General features: G+C 43.1%; 1 protein-coding gene across 4 annotated transcripts in view; it reads left to right on the top strand.

Annotated features, from left to right (window-relative positions):
• Nucleotides 1–24055, top strand: part of MCC (MCC regulator of Wnt signaling pathway) — a 320734-nt gene that overhangs the window by 38735 nt on the left and 257944 nt on the right. For 3 of the 4 annotated variants that reach the window (XM_084833886.1, XM_084833884.1, XM_084833882.1), the window contains exon 2: nucleotides 15185–15432. In XM_084833886.1, the coding sequence (XP_084690012.1) occupies nucleotides 15198–15432 (235 nt within the window). In that variant the 5' untranslated portion in view covers nucleotides 15185–15197. Of the gene's footprint in view, nucleotides 1–10890; nucleotides 10996–15184; nucleotides 15433–24055 lie in introns of all 4 variants that reach the window. The other variant, XM_084833883.1, reaches the window with a different exon arrangement.

The raw sequence follows: 24055 nt of genomic DNA, 5'->3' as shown, positions 1-24055 counted from the left end.
AAAACCAGATATCCTATGGCCATCTAGCCACTGACTAGCGGCCATAGGATTGCTCCCTAGCTATACTTAATGTACTTAAACCTTAAAAAAACCTAAATCTTGATTCTGTATAATTACACAGTAAGTACTGGTTCATAGATTTCATTACGTGTTTATCCCACACTAACTTCAAGGAGCTCAAGCCAGTGTTTATGCTTCTCTTCTCCGTCTTTTTTTTCTCACAACAACCCTGACAGGTAGGTCGGGCTAAGAGAAAGTGGCTGGCCCAAGGCCACCCAGTGATGACACTTGCCCACCAGTTGATAGATTTGGGGACATTGGACATGAGTCTGAAAGCAGCAACTAATCTGTGCTTGCTTAAGCCCGTGTGTGTGTGTGTGTGTGTGTGTGTGTGTGTGTATCTCTCTCTCTCTCTCTCTCTCTCTCTCTCTCTCTCAAAAAAGGGGGGAGGGACTGGAAGGAGGAAATGGCTAACCACAGACCTCATTTGCATCAAAAGGAGCCGTAACTGTGTGTGGCGGAGTCAAAGTATGACAGGTGGAGCATATATAAAGGTTGAAAGGACAGGCAGAGCATCAGTCGAGTCATGAGCTCTCCAGGCTACACTTGCACAGTGCACCTCCCAAGCTTTGACTTGCTGAAAGTGGACTTCTCGGCAAAAAATGACAACCACAAGCTGGACCTCTGCTGGGGACGCAACTCTCAGCCCTAGCCTACCAGTTACTTCACCCGGAGAGACTTCCTTGGAGTGGCTGTGGCGCTCAGTAACCGCTGAACTGTGGCGGCTTGTGCTTGATTGCTTTCCTGGTGGTGTTGAGGTGGTACTTCAAGCTGAAAAAAAGTAGGGCACGTACCATTACCACCTGGTCTTCCAAGGACCATGGTCAGTAACTACACCTTCACCCAGTTTGTCTGTCAGGCAGGCAGGGTGTGGGTCCAGTGAATCTATGACGTCCCCGAGGGTGATATAGACCGGCTGGTGGTGCTGTACTTCACCCGTGGATCCCGAGGGTGAGAGAAGCTGTACCCGGTGCTGCTGCACAACTTCACGGCCTGGTACCTGTTTGGGAAGCTCGGTCCTGACTAGAGCCAGAAGCGCGAGCGAGGGGACCAGGACTGCACCGTGTGGTGCTGGACCAACTACACCACCTTCCTGCCGGCCGTGCTGTGCTGTGCTGTGCCTGCTGCTACGCTATAAGATCCAGTCTGAGATGATCCAGGCTGTGCAGCCGCTGAACCCACCGGACCAGAGCAACAGCAGCAACTTGGTGGAGCCCGAGATGATGTGCAGCGAGCGGAAGTTCTCCAACCTATGCCAGTTCCTGGTGGAGGAGCGCATCAGCACGGAGAAGGGCCTACTGCAAGACCTCCCGGGGCTGTATATGAAGTACCAGAGAAGCACTGCCTTGGCCTTGCAGCTAAAGCGGGCACTGGAGTTGGCCTGTTCCACCCTGACGGTGGGGTTCACCCTGGGCTGGCTGCTGAGCTACAAGCCGCCGTGCCTGGACAAGAAGCTCCAACAAGATCTTCCAGCTCTTCCGGCTGCAGGGGTTTAACCCCCAGGTGGCCGGCCGCATCCTGTGGCAGTGGTCCAAGGCCAAGACGGGCAAGCGCAACACGGTGTAGTTCCACGGCCCGCCTACCACCGAAAAGAGCAACCTGTGCTTGGCCATCGCCCAGGCCTCAAAGAGCTATGGCTGCGTCAACTGGAACAACTTCCTGTTCAACGATGTGGTGGACAAGTACGTCATCTGGTGGGAGGAGGGGGTGATGAAGGCCTCGTTCATGGAGGCGGCCAAGGCCCTGCTGGGAGGCATTCCAGTGCGGATGGACCAGAAGCAGAAGGGCAGTCAGGAGGTCCGTCCCACCCCCGTGATGATCACCTCCAACAACAACATGACCTAGGTCCAGTGCTCCAACACCGTCAACTACGAGCACTGCCCCGCCCTGAGGGACAGGATGTTCAAGTTTCAATTCAGTGTCCAGCTTCCTCCGGGCTGGGGTCTGATTCATCCTGAGGACGTCTGCATATTTTTCTCCGCCATGCAGGTGCTCAACGCCATGCAAAACAAGCCCACCCCTTACAGTTTTGTGGTGCCCCATGTCACTTCTTACTCTGAGCCCTGCCTCCTCTTCGGGCACCATAAAAGGCCCCTGCAGACCAAGGCTGCGCAGACCAAGGCCGCGCCAACACCCATGCTTCTCCTCCTGCTACTCTGAGTGCTCCTCCAAATAGCCCTGTGGCCGGTCCGAACAACGGCGAGTCTGCTGGCATCCTGGTTCCCCAGAGCCCCGACCTCGCCTGCCGAGAAGACCCAGACCACCTGAGCTCGCCCGTCATCCCTGCCAGTCAGGTACTGGCCGCCCCGAGAAAGGCCAAAAAAAAAGAGGGTCAGGGTGCAGCTCTTCCCTGGTGAGGCTGCGGATGCCGAAGAGGCAGTCCGGGCCTTTGAGAACAGCTCCCCCAGGGGGCCAAGATGGGGGCCAAGATGGGGGCACTCCTCAGCCCCCGGCTGAACCTTTTCCGGCAGATCAGCCGCCCCTGCCCAAGAAGCACAAAGGCCTGCCTTGTCTCCCACCCATCTTCACTCGCTATACGTCACTCAGACCTACCATCAGCTTTCTGATGGGCCCTGTCAGTGGGGCATCCGCCGCCACAAGGCCACCACCTACGACAAGTACTACAAGCTCTTCGAGCTCAAGTTGTCAGGATGCCCCTGTTGCCTACTGACTTCTCCAATAGCCAGAATCAACACGCAGACATAAGGGCTGCTTTCCAAGGCTTTAATTCCATTTATCCTAATGAGGCATACAGATGCTAATTGCTTGAGACTCAGAGGAACTACAAAGGAACAGCCATCTATGGGTTTCTAAGGGTTAGGACGTCAGTTGATCTCCGTTTGGGAAAAACGCGGCAACTCTCTGAACTTAAGGGGTGGGAGGGGAAGATCTCCCCCTCTCCCGTGATACTTCTGGGCGCAGCTGTTGATGTCGAGCCAATCGGGCTGAGCGCCGAAGCTTGGCCCCTGCAATCTCTCGCTTGTGCCTGCGTCTGCGCCTCATGTCTAAAAGTTCAGGTTGTCCCTCCCTTTCTGTCAGGAGTGCTCTGGCGGCTTCTCCCAGTAGATTCCAATAGCCAACTCAAGACACAGATGAAAGGATTTCTTTTCAAAGCTTTAATCCTTTTACAACTTAATGACTCTTTCAGATGCTAATCACCAGCGAGTAAGCAAGGAACAGCTGGGTAGCCTATGCTCCGAGTAGGCAGTTGATCCCCGTTTGAAGGAGAGTCACTTGAAGACCCTGAACTTATGGGCTAGGGAGAGATCCTCCCTCTTTCCCTTGGGTCTATGGGAGGCAGCCGTTGCTTGTGCGCCAGACGGGCACTACGCCTCCTTTCCGCGCCCTCCACCGCTCTTTGCGTCTGCATCGAGCATCTAAGAAGCCCCCCTCCCGCATTCCCTCACTACCCGGGTCGCTCTCTATCTTGGAATGCTGGCAGGAGGAATCTCTGCCAGGTGCTGAGCCTGTGAGGGATGAGCTGGCCCCTCTCCCACGGATAGCTGTTCCTCCTCAGAATCCGAACTGCTCTGAGGCTCTCTGGGCTCAGTTTCCACCCTGACACTTTCCACGCCTGGTTCACTGTCACTCCCAGGGATGTGAGCAGGGGGAGGTTTCCCCTCCAGCTGCGCCTCTGAAGTCTGAGAGAGTTCCTCCCCCATGAATTGTATCTCCTCCTCAGAATCAGAGCTTCTTTGGGACTCTATGGGCTCAGCTGCAACCCTGACACAAGTGGATCCCCAAGCAGGCTGGGGGAGATTTTGCCGACAACATCTACCAGCCTGTCTTTAGCGCCTCCTACTCCATCTCCTCTGGGGAGCCTGTGCCCGACCAATTCAAGCCCAAGTTTAAAATTGAAAAGCTCCAGGCCACCTGGGCTCAGCTTGGCATCTCAAAACCCCGAGGGTGGAAACGGGGAGACTGGTACGCCAGGCCCGAACCCCATGGTGAAGCTACTATGCCTCCTGCCCCACCTGATCCCCAAGAGCCCGCCCCGAGGTCGTCGCCAACGCTGTCCCCAAAAGACCTCCTGTCCCTGCTGGAGCCACTGAAGTCAGTTATCCATTGGGGGAGGATCCCAGGGATCCCAAAGCCTTCAGCAAGATTGACAACGTCCAGACCCGAGCCCAACCCCGCATCCTAAACATCTCTGGCTGAACAGACACCTCCTGGAAGCCCCAGTGAGTCCCAGCCTCCTAAAGCACCCCAGAAGAGAAAGGCCGGTCACCCTCTACTCCCACCCTTCCAAAAAAAGCCTTGCTAACTTAACCTGGTGAACATGGATATGTCACAGGACAGCCAGGCCGCCACTGCCTGACAGGGGGATCAGGCCACTGGGGAAAATGCGGCCCAAGGAAGTAATCCTCTGCAGTGGTTGGCAGGTACCACCTTCTCTGGTGACAGCATTGTTGTTGTTGTTGTTCAGTCATTTAGTCGTGTCCGACTCTTCGTGACCCCATGGACCATAGCACGCCAGGCCTTCCTGTCCTGCGCTCTCTCCCGGAGCGTGCTCAAGTTCATATTCATTGCATCGGTGATGCTATCTAGCCATCTCATCCTCTGCCGTCCCCTTCTCCTTTTGCCTTCAGTCTTTCCCAGCATCAGGGTCTTTTCCAGAGAGTTTTCTCTTTGCATTAGGTGGCCAAAATATTTGAGCTTCAGCTTCAGTATCTGTCCTTCCAATGAGCAGTCGGGGTTGATTTCCTTTAGGATTGATTGATTTGACCTCCTTGCAGTCCAGAGGACTCGTAAGAGTCTTCTCCAGCACCACAGTTCGAAAGCATCAATTCTTCGGCGCTCAGCCTTCCTTATAGTCCAGCTCTCACAGCCATACATTACTACTGGGAAAACCATAGCTTTGATTAGACGGACCTTTGTCGGCAAGGTGATGTCTCTGCTTCTTACTATGCTGTCTAGGTTTGCCATAGCTTTCCTCCCAAGGAGCAAGCGTCTTTTAATTTCATGGCTACAGTCACCGTCTGCGGTGATCTTGGAGCCCAAGAAAGTAAAATCTGTCACTGCTTCCATTTCTTCCCCTTCTATATGCCAGGAAGTGATAGGGCCAGATGCCATGATCTTCGTTTTTTTAATGTTGAGTTTCAAACCAGCTTTTGCACTCTCCTCTTTCACCCTCAACAAGAGGCTCTTTAGATCCTCTTTGCTTTCTGCCATTAGGGTGGTATCGTCTGCATATCGGAGGTTGTTGATAATTCTCCCAGCAATCTTAATTCCGACCTCTGATTCATCCAACCCGGCATTTCTCATGATGTACTCTGCATATAAGTTAAATAAGCAGGGTGACAATATGCAGCCTTGTCGTACTCCTTTCCCAATTTTGAACCACTCGGTTGTTCCATGTCTGGTTCTTACTGTTGCTTCTTGACCCTCGTACAGGTTTCTCAGGAGACGGGTAAGGTGGTCTGGTACTCCCATCACTTTAAGAATTTGCCACAGTTTGTGGTCCACACAATCAAAGGCTTTAGCGTAGTCAATGAAGCAGAAATAGACGTTTTTCTGGAATTCTCTTGCTTTCTCCATGATACAGCGAATGTTGGCGATTTGATCTCTAGTTCCTCTGCCTCTTCGAAACCCAGCTTGTACTTCCGGTAGTTCTCGGTTCGCATACTGCTGAAGCCTAGCTTGTACGATTTTGAGCATCACCTTGCTGGCATGTGAAATGAGCACAATTGTGCGGTAGTTTGAACACTCTTTGGCGTTGCCCTTCTTTGGAATTGGAATGTAAACTGACCTTTTCCAGTCTTGCGGCCATTGTTGAGTGTTCCAAATTTGTTGGCATATTGAATGCAGCACTTTAACAGCATCATCTTTTAGGATTTTAAATAGCTCAGCTGGAATACTGTCATCTCCACTAGCTTTGTTGTTACTAATGCTTCCTAAGGCCCACTTGACTTCACTCTCGAGGATGTCTGGCTCAAGTTCAGTGACCGCACTATCATGGCTATCAGGGACATTCAGATCTTTCCTGTATAGTTCTTCTGTGTATTCTGCCACCTCTTTTTTCTTAATCTCATCTGCTTCTGTTAGGTCCCTGCCTTCTTTGTCCTTTATCATGCCCATCTTTGCACAAAACGTTCCGTTGAGATCTCCGATTTTCTTGAAGAGATCTCTAGTCTTTCCCATTCTGTTGTTTTCCTCGATTTCTTTGTTTTGTTCATTTAAGAAGGCCTTCTTGTCTCTCCTTGCTATTCTCTGGAACTCTGCATTCAGTTGGCTATATCTTCCCCTTTCTCTTTTGCTTTTTGCTTCCCTTCTTTCCTCAGTTACTTGTAAAGCCTCATCGGACAGCCACTTTGCCTTCTTGCATTTCTTTTTCTTTGGGATGAATTTAGTTGCTGCCTCCTGAACAGTGTTACGGACCTCCATCCATAGTTCCTCAGGCACTCTGTCTATTAGGTCTAATCCCTTAAATCTATTCCTCACCTCCACTGTATATTCATAAGAGATATGATTTAGGTCATACCTGAATAGTTTAGTGGTTTTCCCGACGTTCTTCAATTTAAGCTGAAATTTTGCAAGAAGCAGCTCATGATCTGAGCCACAGTCAGCTCCAGGTCTTGTTTTTACTGACTGTATGGAGCTTCTCCATCTTTGGCTGCAAAGGACATAATCAATCTGATTTCGATATTGACCATCTGGTGATGTCCATGTGCAGAGTTGTCTCTTGTGCTGTTGGAAAAGAGTGTTTGCTCTGATCAGCGTGTTCTCTTGGCAAAACTCTATTAGCCTTTGTCCTGCTTCATTTTGTACACCAAGGCCATGCTTGCCTGTTATCCCGGTGATTTCTTGACTTCCTACTTTAGCATTCCAATCCCCTATGATGAAGAGGACATCTTTGTTTGGTGTTAGTTCTAGAAGGTGTTGTAGGTCTTCATAGAACCGATCACCCTCAGCTTCTTCGGCCTCAGTGGTTGGGGCATGGACTTGAATTACTGTGATGTTGAATGGTTTGCCTTGGATTCGTGGTGAGATCATTCTATCGTTTTTAAGATTGTACCCCAGTACTGCTTTTCCCACCCTTTTGTTGACTATGAGTGCTACTCCATTTCTTCTAAGGGATTCTTGCCCACAGTAGTAGATATAATGGTCACCTGAATTAAATTCGCCCATGCTTGTCCATTTTAGTTTGCTGATTCCCAAGATGTCGATGTTCAATCTTGCCATCTCATGTTTGACCACCTCCAGCTTACCTTGATTCATTGATCTTACATTCCAGGTTCCTAAACAAAATTGTTCTTTACAGCATCGGATTTTCTTTTCACCACCAGACACATCCACAGCTGAGTGTCCTTTCGGCTTTGGCCCAGCCGCTTCACTCTTTCTGGCGCTACTTGGAAATACCCTCTGCTCCTCCCCAGTAGTATATTGGACACCTTCCGACCTGAGGGGCTCATCTTCCAGCGTCATATCTTTTAGCCTTGTGATACGTTCCATGGGGTTTTCTTGGCAAGACTACTGGAGTGGGTTGCCATTTCCTTCTCCAGTGGACCACATTTTGTCAGAACTCTCTGCCGTGACCTGTCCGTCTTGGGTGGCCCTGCACGGCATAGCTTATGGCTTCACTGAGTTACACAAGCCCCTTCGACACAACAAGGCAGTGATCCATGAAGGGGATACAAATAGTTTAAGCATTCAATTTTGTCAGACTTTTCTTCCACCTGTCATACTTTGACGCCGCCACACACAGTTACAGCCCCTTTTGATGCAAATGAGGTCTGTGGTTAGCCATTTCCTCCTTCCAGTCCCTCCCTTTTTTTTATTGATATATAGATGCATGGGCTTAAGCACAATGTTAAGAGAAGGAGCAGCAGGTTCCATTTGCCCAGTCCTCTCCTTCAGGGCAGCTGGGCCAATTAGGCCCAGAGGAGGAGGACAAGCAATCAGTATATTAACCAACACGTCCATGCGGTTGCTGTACATGCAGTCACCATGACTTCTATGATAATTGTAGCTCCTAAACGTCCTGCTGTCATCATGGAATTTGTAGCTGTCATATATTGCTGGCGCTATCACATGTGAACTGATCCTTTGTAGAAAGCAAATCCGAATAGCTTTCTTCATAGCCTCTCCTCTTTTTCAAAGATTGCTTTGGGCTGTTCCACATGTTGACAAATTTCTTACATGGAAGTTGCTTTAGTGAAGAAATTACATAAATCCCTTTTATAGATATTGATGTATTACTATCTTCATGACTACAGTAGGATCGATCATCATTTAAGAAGAACCTAAATCCATGTCTAAATCAGATGGTTAGGCTGCCTTGTTGATGCAACTCCTTACTGCAGAACACAATTGAGTCTATTCTGATACAGACTTCATGGGAGCCTTTCACATGTCTGCCTAAGGAAGAATTGGAGCTATTTTAGCTTCTTAATATCTCTTTTATCATTGAATGTCTCCTCATACTCCTGTTAGTATTGGGACTTTTCCCAGAACAGCAGCTGCATAAGAAACCTTGTCATATTTTACATTCTTTGTCCTCTCTTTGGGAGTCCCCAATCAATAGGGAAAAATTGCCAGTGTAGTTTCAGCTTTTATGTTTGCCTTTTAGTTTTCATTTCTTATCACATATTAAAAATGTTACGTTGGTTTCACCGTCTTGTAATTTTGGAATCTTTAATTAGGTACTGCTGTGCAAGTTGTTTTAAAATAAGAGCTAATTTCCTGAATGAGGTAAGTTAGCTTTGATTCCTCCACCACCAACCCCCGCTTCCCACATACTCAAATTGGGTGTTTTATGAGTCAGAATCACTTGTCTGTGTCACTGAATTGGCAAGGTTAATGAGCACTGAGAGAGCCAGATATGCAAGAAATCTATTAATATGTTCCACTACACAAATAGTGAAGTTTTAAAAGATGAATGATATGCAGTGACTGACAGTTTTGGCAAAATATTATAAGGCCAGTGAAAAGTTATAATTTGTGACTTATAGTAGTAATACGTTGGTGGTCAGGAAATTATTTCCTATGCTTATAGCCCTAGGCAGCTTAGGTAGATTGATCCTAACTAAGCTTTCTAATTCTGGTGTTCCTTTCAGATGTATTCTAACATTGGGATGTGTTACAAAGGCTCTGTAAGCCTTTTGTTTTGTTTTGTTATGTTATGTTATAATTGAACCTTAAGACAGGGCTTTGAAAGTAAAACACATACATCACTAAAACAAGACCTAAAAGATCATACTAAAAGGCCTGGACAAATAGCACTGAAAAGGTGGCAGGGTTGGTGGCAACTTAGCCTTCCAGGGGAGAATGTTACAAACAAGCCATCACTGGTGAAAGATGCCACAGAAGCCACTTGGGCCACCAGTGATAGTTAGATCTAACATCACCCCAAAGCGAAAACCTGATCTGGCTGGGGTGTGTGTGTTTGTGTGCGTGTGTGCGCAGTGTTTTCCAGAAAAGGCTGAACATGGCCTTCCAAGCCAAATAAACCACCAGTACTTCATCTTATGAACTTGAGCACACTCCGGGAGATAGCGGAGGACAGGAAGGCCTGGCGTGCTGTGGTCCATGGGGTCACGAAGAGTCGGACACGACTTAACGACTGAACAACAACTTCATCTTACTTAGTTTTCGCATCAGTTTATTTCCCTTCATTCAGTCCATTACTTGCCTAGCACCCCAACAGTCTCACCTGAAACTGATGAGGTGGTCTCATCAGTGTATTGATTGTACCTTGGCTGTAATCTCCAGATGACCTCATTCATCGCATTCATGTCGATGTTAAATAAAGGGGGGGACAAAATAGAATCTGCATAACCCCATAGTGTGGGTGCCATGGAGCAGACTATTAATTTCCCAGCACCCCCTTCTGAAAATGGGAATGGAACTTCTGTCACACAGTGCTCCTCACATGTTTGCTCTATTCTTATATCCTAAGCCCTATTCATGAATAGGGTTTAGGATATAAGAAGATTGCAGGGACTGGCATCATTGGGCACCTGCCGAGGCCCAAGCTTCAAGGGGACCACTGTTAATCCATGGAATCCCCTAAGTCTTCTCATGGCTGCTTTAAAAGGTTATTTATTTACTACCCAGCGTATTATTGCTATTCATACTTTCTTCCCAAACATATGGGATTTAGTGTATCAGTACTAAAGTGTCAATTGGCCATTCTTCCTGTTTGCTTTTGCTGCCTGTTCACCTGCCCCTCTCAGAGTGAGTGAGTGGTGACAGGAGTGAAGAGAAGGAGCAGGAGCTTCCATTTGCCCAGCTGTCTCCTTCAGGGCAGCTGGGCCAATTAGGCCCAGAGGAGGAGGACAAGCAAATGGGCAGTGGTGATGGTGGTGATGAGGAAGTAGCCCCCCCCACGGAAGAGGGGCCTGCTGAGGACATCTTGCACAGGTTTCCCCCCAAAACCTGGAGACAGCAAAGGAAGGCTGACTAGTAATTGGTTCACATGGCTGCTTAAAAATGTTATTAATTTACTTGGCCATCATTGCAGTTTTTAACTATTGTGGAATAATATTCATATTTTGTTCCCAAACATATGAGATTTAGTACAACACTAAAGTGTTATAATTATATAACTTTTTAAAATAAATTTTTATTGTGAATTTTAACCAAACAAAACAACAAAACAAACAAAAAACATTTAAAAAAATTAAAAATAGAACAACACAGTCTAAAATCCTCAGTTTCAAATATTACAGTATTCTAAGAAGAAAAAAGGAGGGGAAAAATAGATTACACATAAACGTCATTAAAAGCAGACCAGATATCCAAATATAAGTCCATTTGCAAGTTACACCTATATACTACTCTTTCAAATGTTGCTAGCGTTTGTTAAGTCTTCAATCGATTGCATTATAGGTGGTGAGCTTTTACTTTTCCAGAATCGTAATATCAGTCTTTTAGCAACCAGAAGGGCGCGAAAGATCCATTTGTGCCAACCATGTGTCACATTCCAAAAAACAGGTAAGTAATTTAAGATAACATTTACATTAGTAAATAATAAAGAGCTTTCCAATACAAAATAACTTCCTCCTCAAAGGAGGCAACTCTTGGGCATTTCCAAAACATATGAATAAGAGAAGCATTGACTGCATTACACCTCCAACAATTGGCCAAATTTGACAAGCCTTTATTAAAGAGACATTGTGGCATCCAATAGACGCAAAACAAAAGTTTTTGCTGAATAAGATATAACCGACGATCCATAGAGATACCCTATACAGACGCCAAAAGAGCGGTCCATTGATTAAACAATATAGGATATTCCAATTCCCTATTCCATTCCTGCTGCATACCACATGTATCATATTTGTTCATTGATAATAATTATTTATAAACATGAATCGTAGGTCGATATATCTGGTCAGCTTCAATAAGTATTTCCAGTAACAGAGGAGACTCAGAAGCAGTAAAAGCAGCAGGACCGAATCTAGTTACTAACAGATGTTTCAGTGCAAATACTGCCATTCCACTGTAGCTGGCAAACCAAATTTAGCTCACAAAGTTTTAAATAGCAAAAACTCATAATCAGTACCCATTAATTGATCCAGGGTAAAGATCCTTTTATCTGTCCAGGTCCGCCATAAAAACATTTTCTTTCCAGTTCTTAAATCTGTATTTCCCCATAAAGTCAATTTTTGCATGGGAAAATGGGTCAAACTGTAATTGGCATGACATTATATACTACACATCTCTGTCTGCCATAATTGTGGGAGGAGCTCTGTATGCCTTAATGTACAAAGAACCTAATGCCATCCATTTAAAGAGAGGTTCCAGACAAGAAGATTCCAACACTGATCAAACTGGAAAATCAAATCTGAGTGGAAAAGACCAAAATGTAGTACATGTCAGCAAATAAGCATGATGGTATGTAGCTAGATCCGGAAAACCGAACCTGCCTTTGTTAAATGGAAGTTGCATCCTTTTCAAAGATATTCTTGGTGGAAAGGAACCCCAAAAGAATTTACGAAACAAAGCATTACATTTTTGAAAATATTTGCCAGGTATAAGTATAGGGATCCCACATATAACATAAATAATTCGAAGTATAATATTCATCTTAAGTCGATTAACCTTACCCCATAAACTCAACTTTAAAGATGCCATATATCTCACAAAATATCATTGATCAACTTATTTAAATTTAATCATTTGAGATATATCTCTAGAGATAATTATTCCCATGTAAGTAATAAGATTCTGGGCACTGTCGAAATTGCCAGTTGGCTAATACACTAGTGTATATCCTATCTCCAATCAGCATTATTTCCAACTTTGACCAATTAATTGAATAGCCAGACAATTTACCAAAAGTATTAATCAATTTAATCAAAGCTGGAACCGAAGACTGGAGTTTTGAGATAAACAACAAGAGATCATCAGCATAAAAGCTAATTTTAAATTCTAAATCAAAATGGACAAATCCATGAATACTACTATTTTGTCTAATAGCACACACCAGGGATTCCAAACATAAGTTGAATATCAGTGGGGAAAGTGGACAACCTTGTCTGATGCCCCGCCCAAGTAAAAAAAAGCCAAAAATAAACCATTTGTCATTACTTTCACTCTTGGAGCTGAGTATAAGATTTTAACCCATTTCAAAAATTCGACAGGAAAACCAAAATTAGTCAGTGTGGTAAAAATAAATTTCCACTGAATTTTGTCAGAGGCCTTTTCTGCATCCAAGGAAATGATGGCTGCCTGGTCAGTTCTTTCAGAGTTTAAAACAACCAGATCAACAACTAATCTAAGATCATCAGCCTCCTGTCTGTTTTTAATAAATCCCACGTAGTCCGGTCTAACCAATGCAGCCATAATTTGTTGCAATCTATCAGCCAAGATTGCTGTTAATATTTTGATATCTACATAGGTAGCACAATAAGTATGTGGTAATATAAGCATCATTTAACGATGAAGAAAGGGAGCCTGCCTAAAAAATATGGTTATAGAAGCGAAACAACTTCGGGGCTAAAAAACTGGAAAATGTTTTATACCACCCAATTGGGAATCCATCTGGAACGGGTGATTTCCCAGTGTTCATTTTCATTATTGCATTCATAATTTCCTCTAAATGCAGAGGAGCTAAAAGGAGCTGTTGTTGTGACGAATCTAAACATGGAAGATTAATCTGAGAAAAAAAAAAGCTTCCATATCTTGCTCTGGTATCTTATTACCAGTACTGTAAAGATCAGAATAAAACTTTAAAAAGTGTGAGCTTATGTCTGTAGGAGAAGTATATACTTTGCCACTTTCATCTTTAATAGCTGAAATGACATTTTGATGTTGATGCTGTTTAAGACGATGTGCAAGGATCTTACTAGGCCATTCACCATTTTCCCAGTATTTCTGTCGTAGACAGGTCAGAGCAAATTCTGCCTCCTGTGAAAGAATATTATCCAGCTCATGCTTAATATTCTGTAGGTCTTGATAGAGTTGTGCTGTAGGGCAAGTGGCAAACTTCAGTCATTAGAGATTTCAGCTTCTTGTTTAAAAACCTCTGTTGAGTTTTTTAAAGTTTCTTTTGATAAGTAGCATAAGAAATAATTTGGCCCCTTATAAAAGCTTCACTGGCTTCCCACTCAATGGCAAATGAACCCGCCATACCCTCATTAATATTAAAATACTCTGATAGTTCAGCAAACATCTGAGTTTTAAACTTCTCATCACTAAGAAGGCTCTGTAAGCCTTTTGTTTTATTATGTTATAATTTAACCTAAAGACAGGGCTTTGAAAATAAAACAGACACATTGCTAAAACAAGACCTAAAAGATCATACTAAAAGGCCTGGACAAATAGCACTGAAAAGATGGCAGGGTTGGTGGCAAATTAGCCTTCTCGGGGAGAGTGTTATACACAAGCCATCGCTGTTGAAAGATGCCACAGAAGCCACTTTGGCCACCAGTGATTGTTAGATCTAACATCACCTCAAAGCTAAAACCTGATCTTCACATGGCTGCTTAAAACTGTTATTGATTTACTTGGCCAGCACTGCAGTTTTTTACTATTGTGGAATAATATTCATACTTTGTTCCCAAACATATGAGATTTAGTACAACAACACTAAAGTTTTATAATTTTATAACTTCTTAAAAACTTTAACTTTAAAATGAGTTATAGGTTTAAAAGTTAATGATGCATGGTGGTGGGTCCAGGTGATAAAAATATGAGAAAACATAGCACAAGGGAGAGTAATATCGACATAGAAGAAGTATTTGACATAATTCACTTAAAATAAAACACTTTCAAGTTCCATTGATTTCAGTGGGAAAGATTTAACCCAATACTTCATCCATTGAAATGGATTAAAAAGTGATTAACATGGCTGGGTTGTGCTCACTGTGCCTGCTGTGTACATTCTTGAGCTCAGAGTGTTAATTTTCCTGAGAAACCTTCATAATTCTTTTAGAACAGCTGAGATTCCTAACTGGGTTTGAAGTTAAATGGGCACAGCCTCAAAGCCAATTGTATGAAGTTTCTTTTTTCTTTTGCTTTCCTTGGGTGGGTGGTGTGCATGTGTGCGCCTTTATAGCACGTGTATGTGTGTATATACACACACACACTCTCTCTCTCTCCCTACTTCAAGTGTTCTCTACCTCTTAAGTGAAATAAAAAGAACAACCTTATTTTGGGTATAATTTACCTTTGGAGGGTTCCCAGAGGTTTTGTAGATCCCTGTTTTCCACTCCTTCCCTTGCATATACTCTCATGCAGCATGAAGAGCTGTTAGGGGGAATGGGAGATTCATATCCTCAAGCCTTTCCTTTTGCCTTCAGACATGTTACTTCTGTTGCATTTGCACCTAGTAGGTTATTAAAAATACATACCATCGTATTTATCTTCCCTGCCCTTTTTCTTCTCCCTCACTTATGAATTCTATGGTGCTTTTGTTTCTCCATGTCTGAATAAGAGTCAAAAACTTGCTGGTAAAAATAAAGTCTGGGCATGCATGCTCTTGAGGGTTTGTTGTATGTGGTTGTGCCAAGAACTTTTGCTGAAATGGAAAAAAAATGCAGTTGCTTCATTGGACTTAAACTGTCTTTTGAATAGTATTGGCTATTTATCTTATACAGGGACGTTTGCATTTGAGCTAAATTACAGTTGTTTTGGCCATCTTTTTTCCCTACTCTCCTGTTTTGTTTTTAATCTTTAGGAACGACTTGCTAATGGTGTGTCGCCAGCTGAACATGGAAGCGTCCGTGGCTGAGATAATGCATCAGCTTGGTGCAGATGAAAATGGGAAAATCTCCTTTCAGGATTTTACACGATGTCGTATGCAGCTCATGCGAGAAATCAGGAAGGAAGAAGTGGAACTTTCAGTGAAATCAGATGACTCTTGTAAAAAGAAAACATTAAGGGATAGAATAGCTTCATGGCCAACAGGCAGTGATAACAGCTTGGGTAAGTGTGGTTTCATTATGACTCTGTTGTCCAGAAGTAAAGATTATGCACATATGGCCACTATTATGGTATAGTTTCTACCCCTTCTAGTTCCTTTGAAAGGATGAAGGATAGACTTCACCAGTGCCTATCTAGCTATTTTGACATCTGATCCAAAAAGTATGACTTTTAAAGTAGACCTGAATAACCTCACAAATGTTATGGCTTCTGGTCGTAAGAAACACCCTATGGGCCTGTTCTCCCATAATGACAACCCATCAGTTAAAAAACCAATGGGTTATCGTACACTAGCAGACATGCTGCCTGCAGTGTGCCTGCCTCTTCCACTGTTACCCCACAGACCACAACCAGCTCCTTCATAAACTGTAGAATGTGATGTCCGAATCCAAATTGATGGGTTATTTAGGGGTTAAACAACTCAGTGGTTCACCCAGAAACAAATTGTATGTTACCTCCTGGGTTGTTTAGCCCCTAAACACCTCGTCAGTCCAGGGTTGGATGTCATGCTCCGCAACCTAGGAAGGAGCCGATTGTGGGTTGTACAGTAAAAGCAGAAGTGGCGGATGTGCCACAGGCCGCATGCCTGTTCACCCCTGCTCATACACAGCACCCCATCGGTTTTTAAACCAATGGGTTGTTGTTATGTGTGAACCCGGTCAATATGGAAATACCTTCAATATTTAACCTCCATAGCTTAAAAAATGAAAACTTGCAAAATGTATACAGTGTGACAAAAAGATACAAGACCTGGTTATAAGAATGAAATAGCATCAGTAATACTCTAGTTAGTTTTAAATTAACATAGTTGAGTGGACAGATTTGCACTATGGTTTAAGGAATATATAAAGAAGTTTCAATGGGAAACTTGATTTAAATCAGTTATTTAAATAGACCCTTTTTCTTATTGATTAAAATCATCTTACATACATCCCTTTCAGACAAATTTTGCTATTTCCTGCTTTGTTTTGGATTGTCTAGGCCCCTATATATTCTGTTGTCTTGTAGACACTGGACTGGTTTGTTGGTTACTATAGTTTTAATTTCTGTCCATTTAATTGTTTCAGTGTTCTCTTTCTTTCTTTCTTTCTTTCTTTCTTTCTTTCTTGTTTGTTAAGAATTTTTATCTCTGTTATGTTGCTTAGCCATCCTGGAGATTGGTGGGAGGTCCATCCCACCAAGGAGAGCCTTTTAGCTTTTCCTATTCAGTCTGTGGAGGTAGGACTGTTTTCCTGTCCACAAGAAGAACAGGAACGTTTCTGAGATGGCAGAGCATTATTATAGGAAAAGATGTTGGCCTTGCTGGTGATTGCAACTTATGTGATTTAATGTTAATAATGAGTGGATGTGTGGCCTATGGGATTTCAAAGTAGGTCACAGAATTTTAAACAGCTCCTATATAGCTGTTTGGGATGGTCTTTTACAGAGCAATCCTATGGCCCCTAGACAGTGTCTGGGGCACCATGGGATGTTGCAGATCTCTTCTGGGCTTGTAGACAGAACTATGAGTGTGAAAGAGGAGATCTGATCATGTATCTTCCCCCTTCCCACCCCTACCAAGTGCTTTAGAAATCTCCGCAGGGGCTCCATTTTCTGAGATCCCAACAGCAACCTCGAAAGATGTTGGAGAGGATGAAAAGGACACATGCTGGTGGGCTGGGAAGTGGAAGGAGAGGCATAGATCCACAAAACCCAGAAGCCTCTTGGTCACCCATCCTCACCCTTTTAAGATAGGGAAGCTGGATGGGCCGAGAGGCCCGTCAAGCTCAAAACAACAAAATTGGAGGAATGGCAGGCTATAAAAGCCTCTGTTCTCCTCCTGTCCTGCCTAGCTCTTGCTGGCAGGGTTCTGGATAGACAGAGGGCTCCGATCTTGGAGACCTCTGTTTATCAACAGAGCAATCCACAAGACTGCAGTCTTGATGTATTTTTTTCCTTGTCGCCTTTAAAAAAGCTTAATATGGGTAAAATATGACTTAAGAAAATATGATAGAAGTGCATATTAAAATAAATGGGTGTGATGTTTTACAATCTCATAATAAATTCCTTCATTAGTAGAGTAAATCTGATCTTAAAAACATACTGTATGCCAAAATCATAGCCCCTAAGTATATATGTATATTATCGATAACAGTATGTTTTATTGGTAAAATCTAATTCAGAAAGGTAGGTAAGTATTTTGCTGCCCTACTGGGAGCTCTGTGGATGTTGATGTGCATTGAATAATGAAGGAAAAAACAAAAGCCACAAGCATTCCTGAATTGTATGTTAGGTTATAAATAAACTTTTCTGTTAACTTTTATTAGGGTATTAACTGGCAAAATAGCATTATGGTGCCACCTACTGAAACCAAGAAGACTGTCATTTCTGAAAATCTTTTGCAGAGGATAGCTGATTGTGGGTGGGTGGGGACACTATGAAAGAGTGTTTTTATGTAAATCTGGACTCTATAGAATAGGGTAGCTTTTAAAAAGTATCTAATGCTTGGTATTCTGAAGATGTACTGCTCTCACTACAATGCTTTTTTTTACAATCACACAATGCTTTTTTTCCTCCATAGAAAAAATAACAGTAGAGGATTACTGAAACACATTATCTTGGAATGCAAACTCCACATGGTGTAATATTCTTATATGGGTCCCCTGTGCAATTACTCATGTGATTGTACACCTCTCTGTTGGCCATTCACCACAGCAGACTTCTGGAGAACAGTTGAACAGCTTTATTAAGGGTAACAAATATAACTGGCCTTGAGGCTCATAAACACAGGACTGACTGAGGGAAGGAGAACACAGAATATAAATCCCACCCTCTGAATTATGGGAGGTGGAGTGGCTACAGCTAATCTCGTTTTAACCCTTCACAGACCATATAGCACACATGGATTTTGCAGAAAGGATATCTGAGCAAGAAACTAGGTTCTACTCGTCTATGTGGATTTTCAATTTTGGTATAACATTTTTCACAAGCGTTCCCCTGTATAGTTTAGGTAAAGTGCTAATCTGGAATTGACCCTTTCTTTTTCTCCTTGTGTACAGACATTCTGACTTACCTATAACGTTTGTTTGGACATGATCTGGCCAGAGTCAGAGAAGTCTTCTGAGTGAGAGAATTAAGCATATTCTTAATGCCTGTCCATTGAAATTAAGGCAATTGATGTTTGGGTTGTGCCATTTAATTTGGAAATTTGAATGGCCAGAATGTATAATGGTGCCCTGGTTCAAAACTTTGTCAATCTCCTCACCCCCCGCCCCCTTGAAGTACACTTTTCAGCTTCTATTTAGCTTGTGGTAAACATGGTAACAGTGTTGATTTTAGTGCAAGATAAAATAATTTAACTTCTTTTAGCACAGTGTTAAGACAATAGACCTGTGGTGAACAATTGCACAAGTCAGTATTTACATCCCATATTTTCTTGTGTATATATATATATCTGTTGATTCATAGTACATTTGTAAAACTATGTTCTCTGCATCTGTTATGCACACAGTTATCATTAAATTATCTCAGGTATGAAAAATTGTGTAAATCAGTCTTAATTAAATAGAAAGCAAATCAATATTTGTTAATATCCTGAAATATATATGCCATATTGTAGCTTTGCTGGCAATTTTCTTAAAATATCAAACCAAATACATAACACATGAATATTGAAAACATTCAGTACTTTTTAGGATAAGAATAAAAATTGGTTGACCTCAAAAATGTTTGTAAATGAATCATTTAACACATTTCTTAGATGTTGAAATAAATTTGGCTTTTATAATATAAGGAATGTTTATATTAAGTGGAGTTTAGTTAAGTTGAAATATTGTCTCTCTGATCTTTCAGGACTTGTAGAATAAATTCGTAGGCAGTTTTGTCAGTCACAGAATTCTATAAAAGCAAGAATCCTAGCATTTGTTCACTTTAAAAGCTGTAAACTGGCCATTAAAAGTAATGGTTGGGTTGGAGAAAAGGAGTGTAATTAAATCTGTAGGGTTCAAGCTGTAAATCTATCTGTCTTGTTGCTCTTCACATATGTGAAAGTGACCTGCAGAACCGTTAAACCGGTTGCTTTGTGGAAAGTCTTGCTTTCATCTGAAGGCGGGGGGGGCGGGGTTGTTTTGTTTTAATCACAGCGGGAAACTGGGTATCTTCCTTTATAGTACTTCATTGGGCAATGATCTGATTTGTTACAGCTGTATCACATTCTTAATGTGTGGTTTATGTAGACACTAGAACCCTGCCTCCTGACAGGGACTGGGTTATTTGGTGTACATAACATCAGGGAACAAGGTCTGCACACGTTTCTTGTTCCTAAGGAGCATAATTCAAGCTGGTAGTCTTGAACCTTGAGTCTTACTTCCCTATATCCTACAGCAATATGAACAAGAGAGAGCACCCTCTGAAGCATACCATCAACGCTACATGTCAGAACAAGCGCACATTTGATTGATTGATTGATTGATTGATTACATTTCTGCACTGCTGTCATGATGCTCTGCAACCTTGCAAAGCTGTCATTTTAGCTTTTCCTCTGCTGGCTGAGGCAGAGATCTCCGTTCAGTGTCCACCATCCTGTCACATCTTTCCCAGGCTTTTGAATTGACCACCAGGAAAGCCTGTTGGAAAACAACCCATCTGGCAGAGCTGGGCAATGCATCCGTCTTGAAAAAACATCTTGCTAGCATCATTTTTCAGCTAGCAAATTGAGAACCAGCACTTCCTGCCTAAGTGAGTTGTTGATGCCCATTGGCTAATTCCATAGGGGCTGTTGATCAACACCACTTCCAGCCAAAATGCCAGTACCAGAGGCAGTGAGCCATGTATCATAGAATCATAGGGTTGGAAGGGGCCTACAAGACCATCGAGTCCAACCCCCTGCTCAATGCAGGAAGCCTGATTCCCAGGCGGTCTCCCATCTAAGGACTAACCAGGGCTGACCCTGCTTAGCTTCCAAGATCAGACAAGATTGGGTGCATCCACTATGTACACCAGTTGCTGGGAAACATGGGTGGGAGGGTGCTGTTGTGCTCATGCCCTGCTTGTGGGTTCCTAGTCGACAGCTGGTTGGCCACTGTGTGAACAGAATGCTGGACTAGATTGACCCTTGGTCTGATCCAGCATGGCTCTTCTTATGCTCTTAAATGTACAAGGGATTTTTCTTGTTTCTTTGTCACTGGGATTCCCTGTCAACTCAACATGCTGACACTGGAACCCAGGCCAGGATGAGGTCATGCTGTCCATTCCAGTGACTGCTGCATGCGAAAAGTTTCTTCCAAGAGTTCAGCTATCTAGATTCGTAATTATATTTTGTTTTCTCCTAAGTATCCTTGCTTCCCTTCTTGCCTTTTCTGATACTCTCTCTAATAAATATTCTCTCTTAATTTGGACTGAAATTCTAGTTTCTAGTCCTGCTTGTGGGTTTCCCGTGGGCAGCTGGTTGGCCACTGTGTAAACAGAATGCTGGATTAGATGGACCCTTGGTCTGATTCAGCATAGTTCTTCTTATATTCTTAGGTCCACTGTGAGGGAGGATATGGGAACAATGTGTTGGTGAACAAGTAACTAATGGTTTGTTGTTGTTCAGTCGTTAAGTCGTGTCCGACTCTTTGTGACCCCATGGACCATAGCACGCCAGGCCTTCCTGTCTTCCGCTCTCTCCTGGAGTGTGCTCAAGTTCATATTCATTGCATCGGTGATGCTATCTAGCCATTTCATCCTCTGCCGTCCACTTCTCTTTTTGCCTTCAATCTTTCCCAGCATCAGGGTCTTTTCCAGAGAGTTTTCTCTTTGCATTAGGTGGCCAAAATAATTGAGCTTCAGCTTCAGTATCTGAACTAATGGTTATCATCATGCAATGTATTTCTAGCAAATATTGCCCACTCTGCAGGCTTACAGATATTGCCAAAAGATAAGATGGAGGAGTAGAACAGTTTTCCAGTAGACTGTTTTACATTTTATTTAGTTTTTATTCCAATTGTGCAAGAACATTTCCACATTGCAAAGTAGGAGGTATCGGTTCCTTATCAAGGAAGACAGGTACCTTCATGTGTTGGTGTGGAAAAGGGACACAGAGGGACTGTGCAGATATCCAGATCACATGGAGTACCTATGTAGATAGGCAGCCATTTGCAGACATTGCTCTGAATGCATGTATGTTACAGGGGTGCTGCCAGTGGTGCAGTCCCCCCCAGCCCCTTGTGCATGTTTTAAATCTCTGTGTGAAGGACAATTGCAGTTCTTTACTGTCAGAATTCCAGAGCTAAGTGAGCAGCAGGTGTGGTGAATGCTTCAGTTATCTTCTGTCTTCATCAAAACAAAAAGGAAGGACTGGAGACTGCACTCTTGGAACTGATCAGGAGTTTTTAAATAGGTAGTGCTACTACACAGTTGGAGATTTTATTTATTTATTTATTTATTTATTTCATTTCTATACCGCCCAATAGCCGAAGCTCTCTGGGCGGTTCACAAAAATTAAATCCAAGCAACACACAACAAAACAATTTAAAATATACAGAACATTAAAACCACAATATAACAATACAACCGGAAGGAGGGTCAGTATTAACTCAAAATGCCTTCCCTTTTCTAATTATGTAAATTAGCCCAAAACAGTGAACAGGGTGAAATTAACCTACATTGCAGTCAGTGTGGCTAAATCCAGTGGAAGTCATAACTAAAAGCTTGTGTACATGTTACACTTGCCAAAGGCATGCCTCTAAAAGCAGAGCCACATAGTATGTACCTCTCGCCTGGACATAATGTTTAGAGCTTATCTTTTGGATGTATTGTCTCCATTACACCATCTCCGTGCTCCTGCTTCTTGTTTCTTAAGGGTGGGGGCCTTGTAGTCTTGCACTTGCCACAGGGAAGTGCTGTGAGACAAGAGATGTGACATTTGCTGAGAGGTGCCACTTTACATTTATTTCAAAACGCATGGCTAAATATTCAAGTTCCACTGACTTCAGTGGAATTACAGAGCCAGGATTTCGTCTTGATTCATGATACACGGTTTCCTTCAACTTATCCTGTATATGAGTATCTCAAAGAAATGATAAGATCATGGTGCATTCTTCACCATGCTGTTCATTTGGTTTCTTTCTCAACAGTCATTAGGTAGTTCGCTTTGAATAAATTGCATTTCAGTGACGTATTAGGGCAGCTGTAGTTGAGAGCAATTAACGTTATATGAGGCAAAATAACCATTGTGTGTGAAGTTCAATAAAGATTTTGGCCTTTAACTCCTGCCTTGGCTCAGTGCACTGCAGCTGTTCTCTGACTGTTCTGATATTTTTGTGATTAAGTGGGTATTATGGGCAGTTATTAGCACACAAGATGCAGCCTGAAATCTAAAAAACAAACAAAACAAGACTCTACATAGTTGTTTCCCATCTATATCACATTTAAAAACACATGTGCAATCATTGGTTTCTGGAGATTATTAATGCTTATATCTGTGTCCTAACTTTACTTTAAGGAGTTTTGGTAGCTTAATATTTGTTTTTGTTTGTTTTTAGAATGCTTGTCAGCCCTTCTTCGGCCAAAGCACTCAGAGCAGCTTACAAATCAAAACAACAAAATAACAGTAAAGTTATAATAAAGCAAATCACAACAGAGCAGCATAGAATAAAATACAAGCATAAAATCAGATCTACACAGCAAAATACCTAAAAGGCTTTGGCAGATAAAAAGGTGGTGGTTCTAAAAACCAAATACGAACAGTACCAGGCAAAATTCCCTAGGTAGGGAATTGCAGCAGTGGAGTGACACAAGTATAAAGATCCTGTCTCCAGTCACCATCCACCTCGCTTTGGACAGTGGAGGGACCCAGGGCAGGACATCAGCAGCCAATGTTAACTCTCAGGCAGGTACCCTGATTCCAAGCCATTTAGGGTCAAAACCAGCAGTTTGAATTGTGCTTGAAAACAGACCAGAAGCCAGCATAACTATTTGAGAACTGGGCAGATGTGTTCCATAAATGTACTTCTGTATTCACACTAACTAATTTCTGAGTCTCCAAAGGCAGCCCTATGTGCAGTGCATTGCAGTAATCTAAGTGAGATGTTACCAGTGCATGGACAATAGTGGCCAGGCTGGGTTGGTTCAAATGGCCACCACAGCCCACTGTGGTTTATTCAAGCCATTGTAGGTTGTGGTGCGTGCTAGTGGCCATTTTGAGTATTCATCCTCCAGTGGGGGGTTGCCATGGTTTGTTGTCTTGTCCAAACCCGGGAAGCAGGGGTTGTTTGAGGGGAAAACAATCCTCAAATAACCCATGGCCTGTTGGAGGGCGACTGTGTGAACCCAGTCGCTATCTCTGTGCAGTGGAGGTTACAGCTGACTCACAAGCTTAAGCTGGTAAAAAGTGCGTCATACCACTGAGGCTACTTGGACTTGCAATGATGCAATCGATAAGGTGGGATCAAACAGCACCTCTAAACTATGAACCAGATATTTTAGGGGGAGTGCAGCCCCACAGAAACAGGTTGAACACCATGATCTAGATGAATCAACAACTTACAGCACCTCCATCTTATCTGAATTAAACTTCAGTTTATTTGTCCCCATCCAATGTTAGAGGGACATTCCTCTCTTACACGGGTAAGTGCCAAAGTACTTTGAAAAATGAAAAAATTGAATT

This window comes from Heloderma suspectum, chromosome 2 (assembly GCF_057233095.1).
Source record: "Heloderma suspectum isolate Gila_16-S chromosome 2, 16-S_ref, whole genome shotgun sequence".
Taxonomy (NCBI): Eukaryota; Metazoa; Chordata; class Lepidosauria; order Squamata; family Helodermatidae; genus Heloderma; species Heloderma suspectum.
Note: the sequence above shows the minus strand (reverse complement) of the source record. Positions and strands in the feature narration are given on the sequence as shown.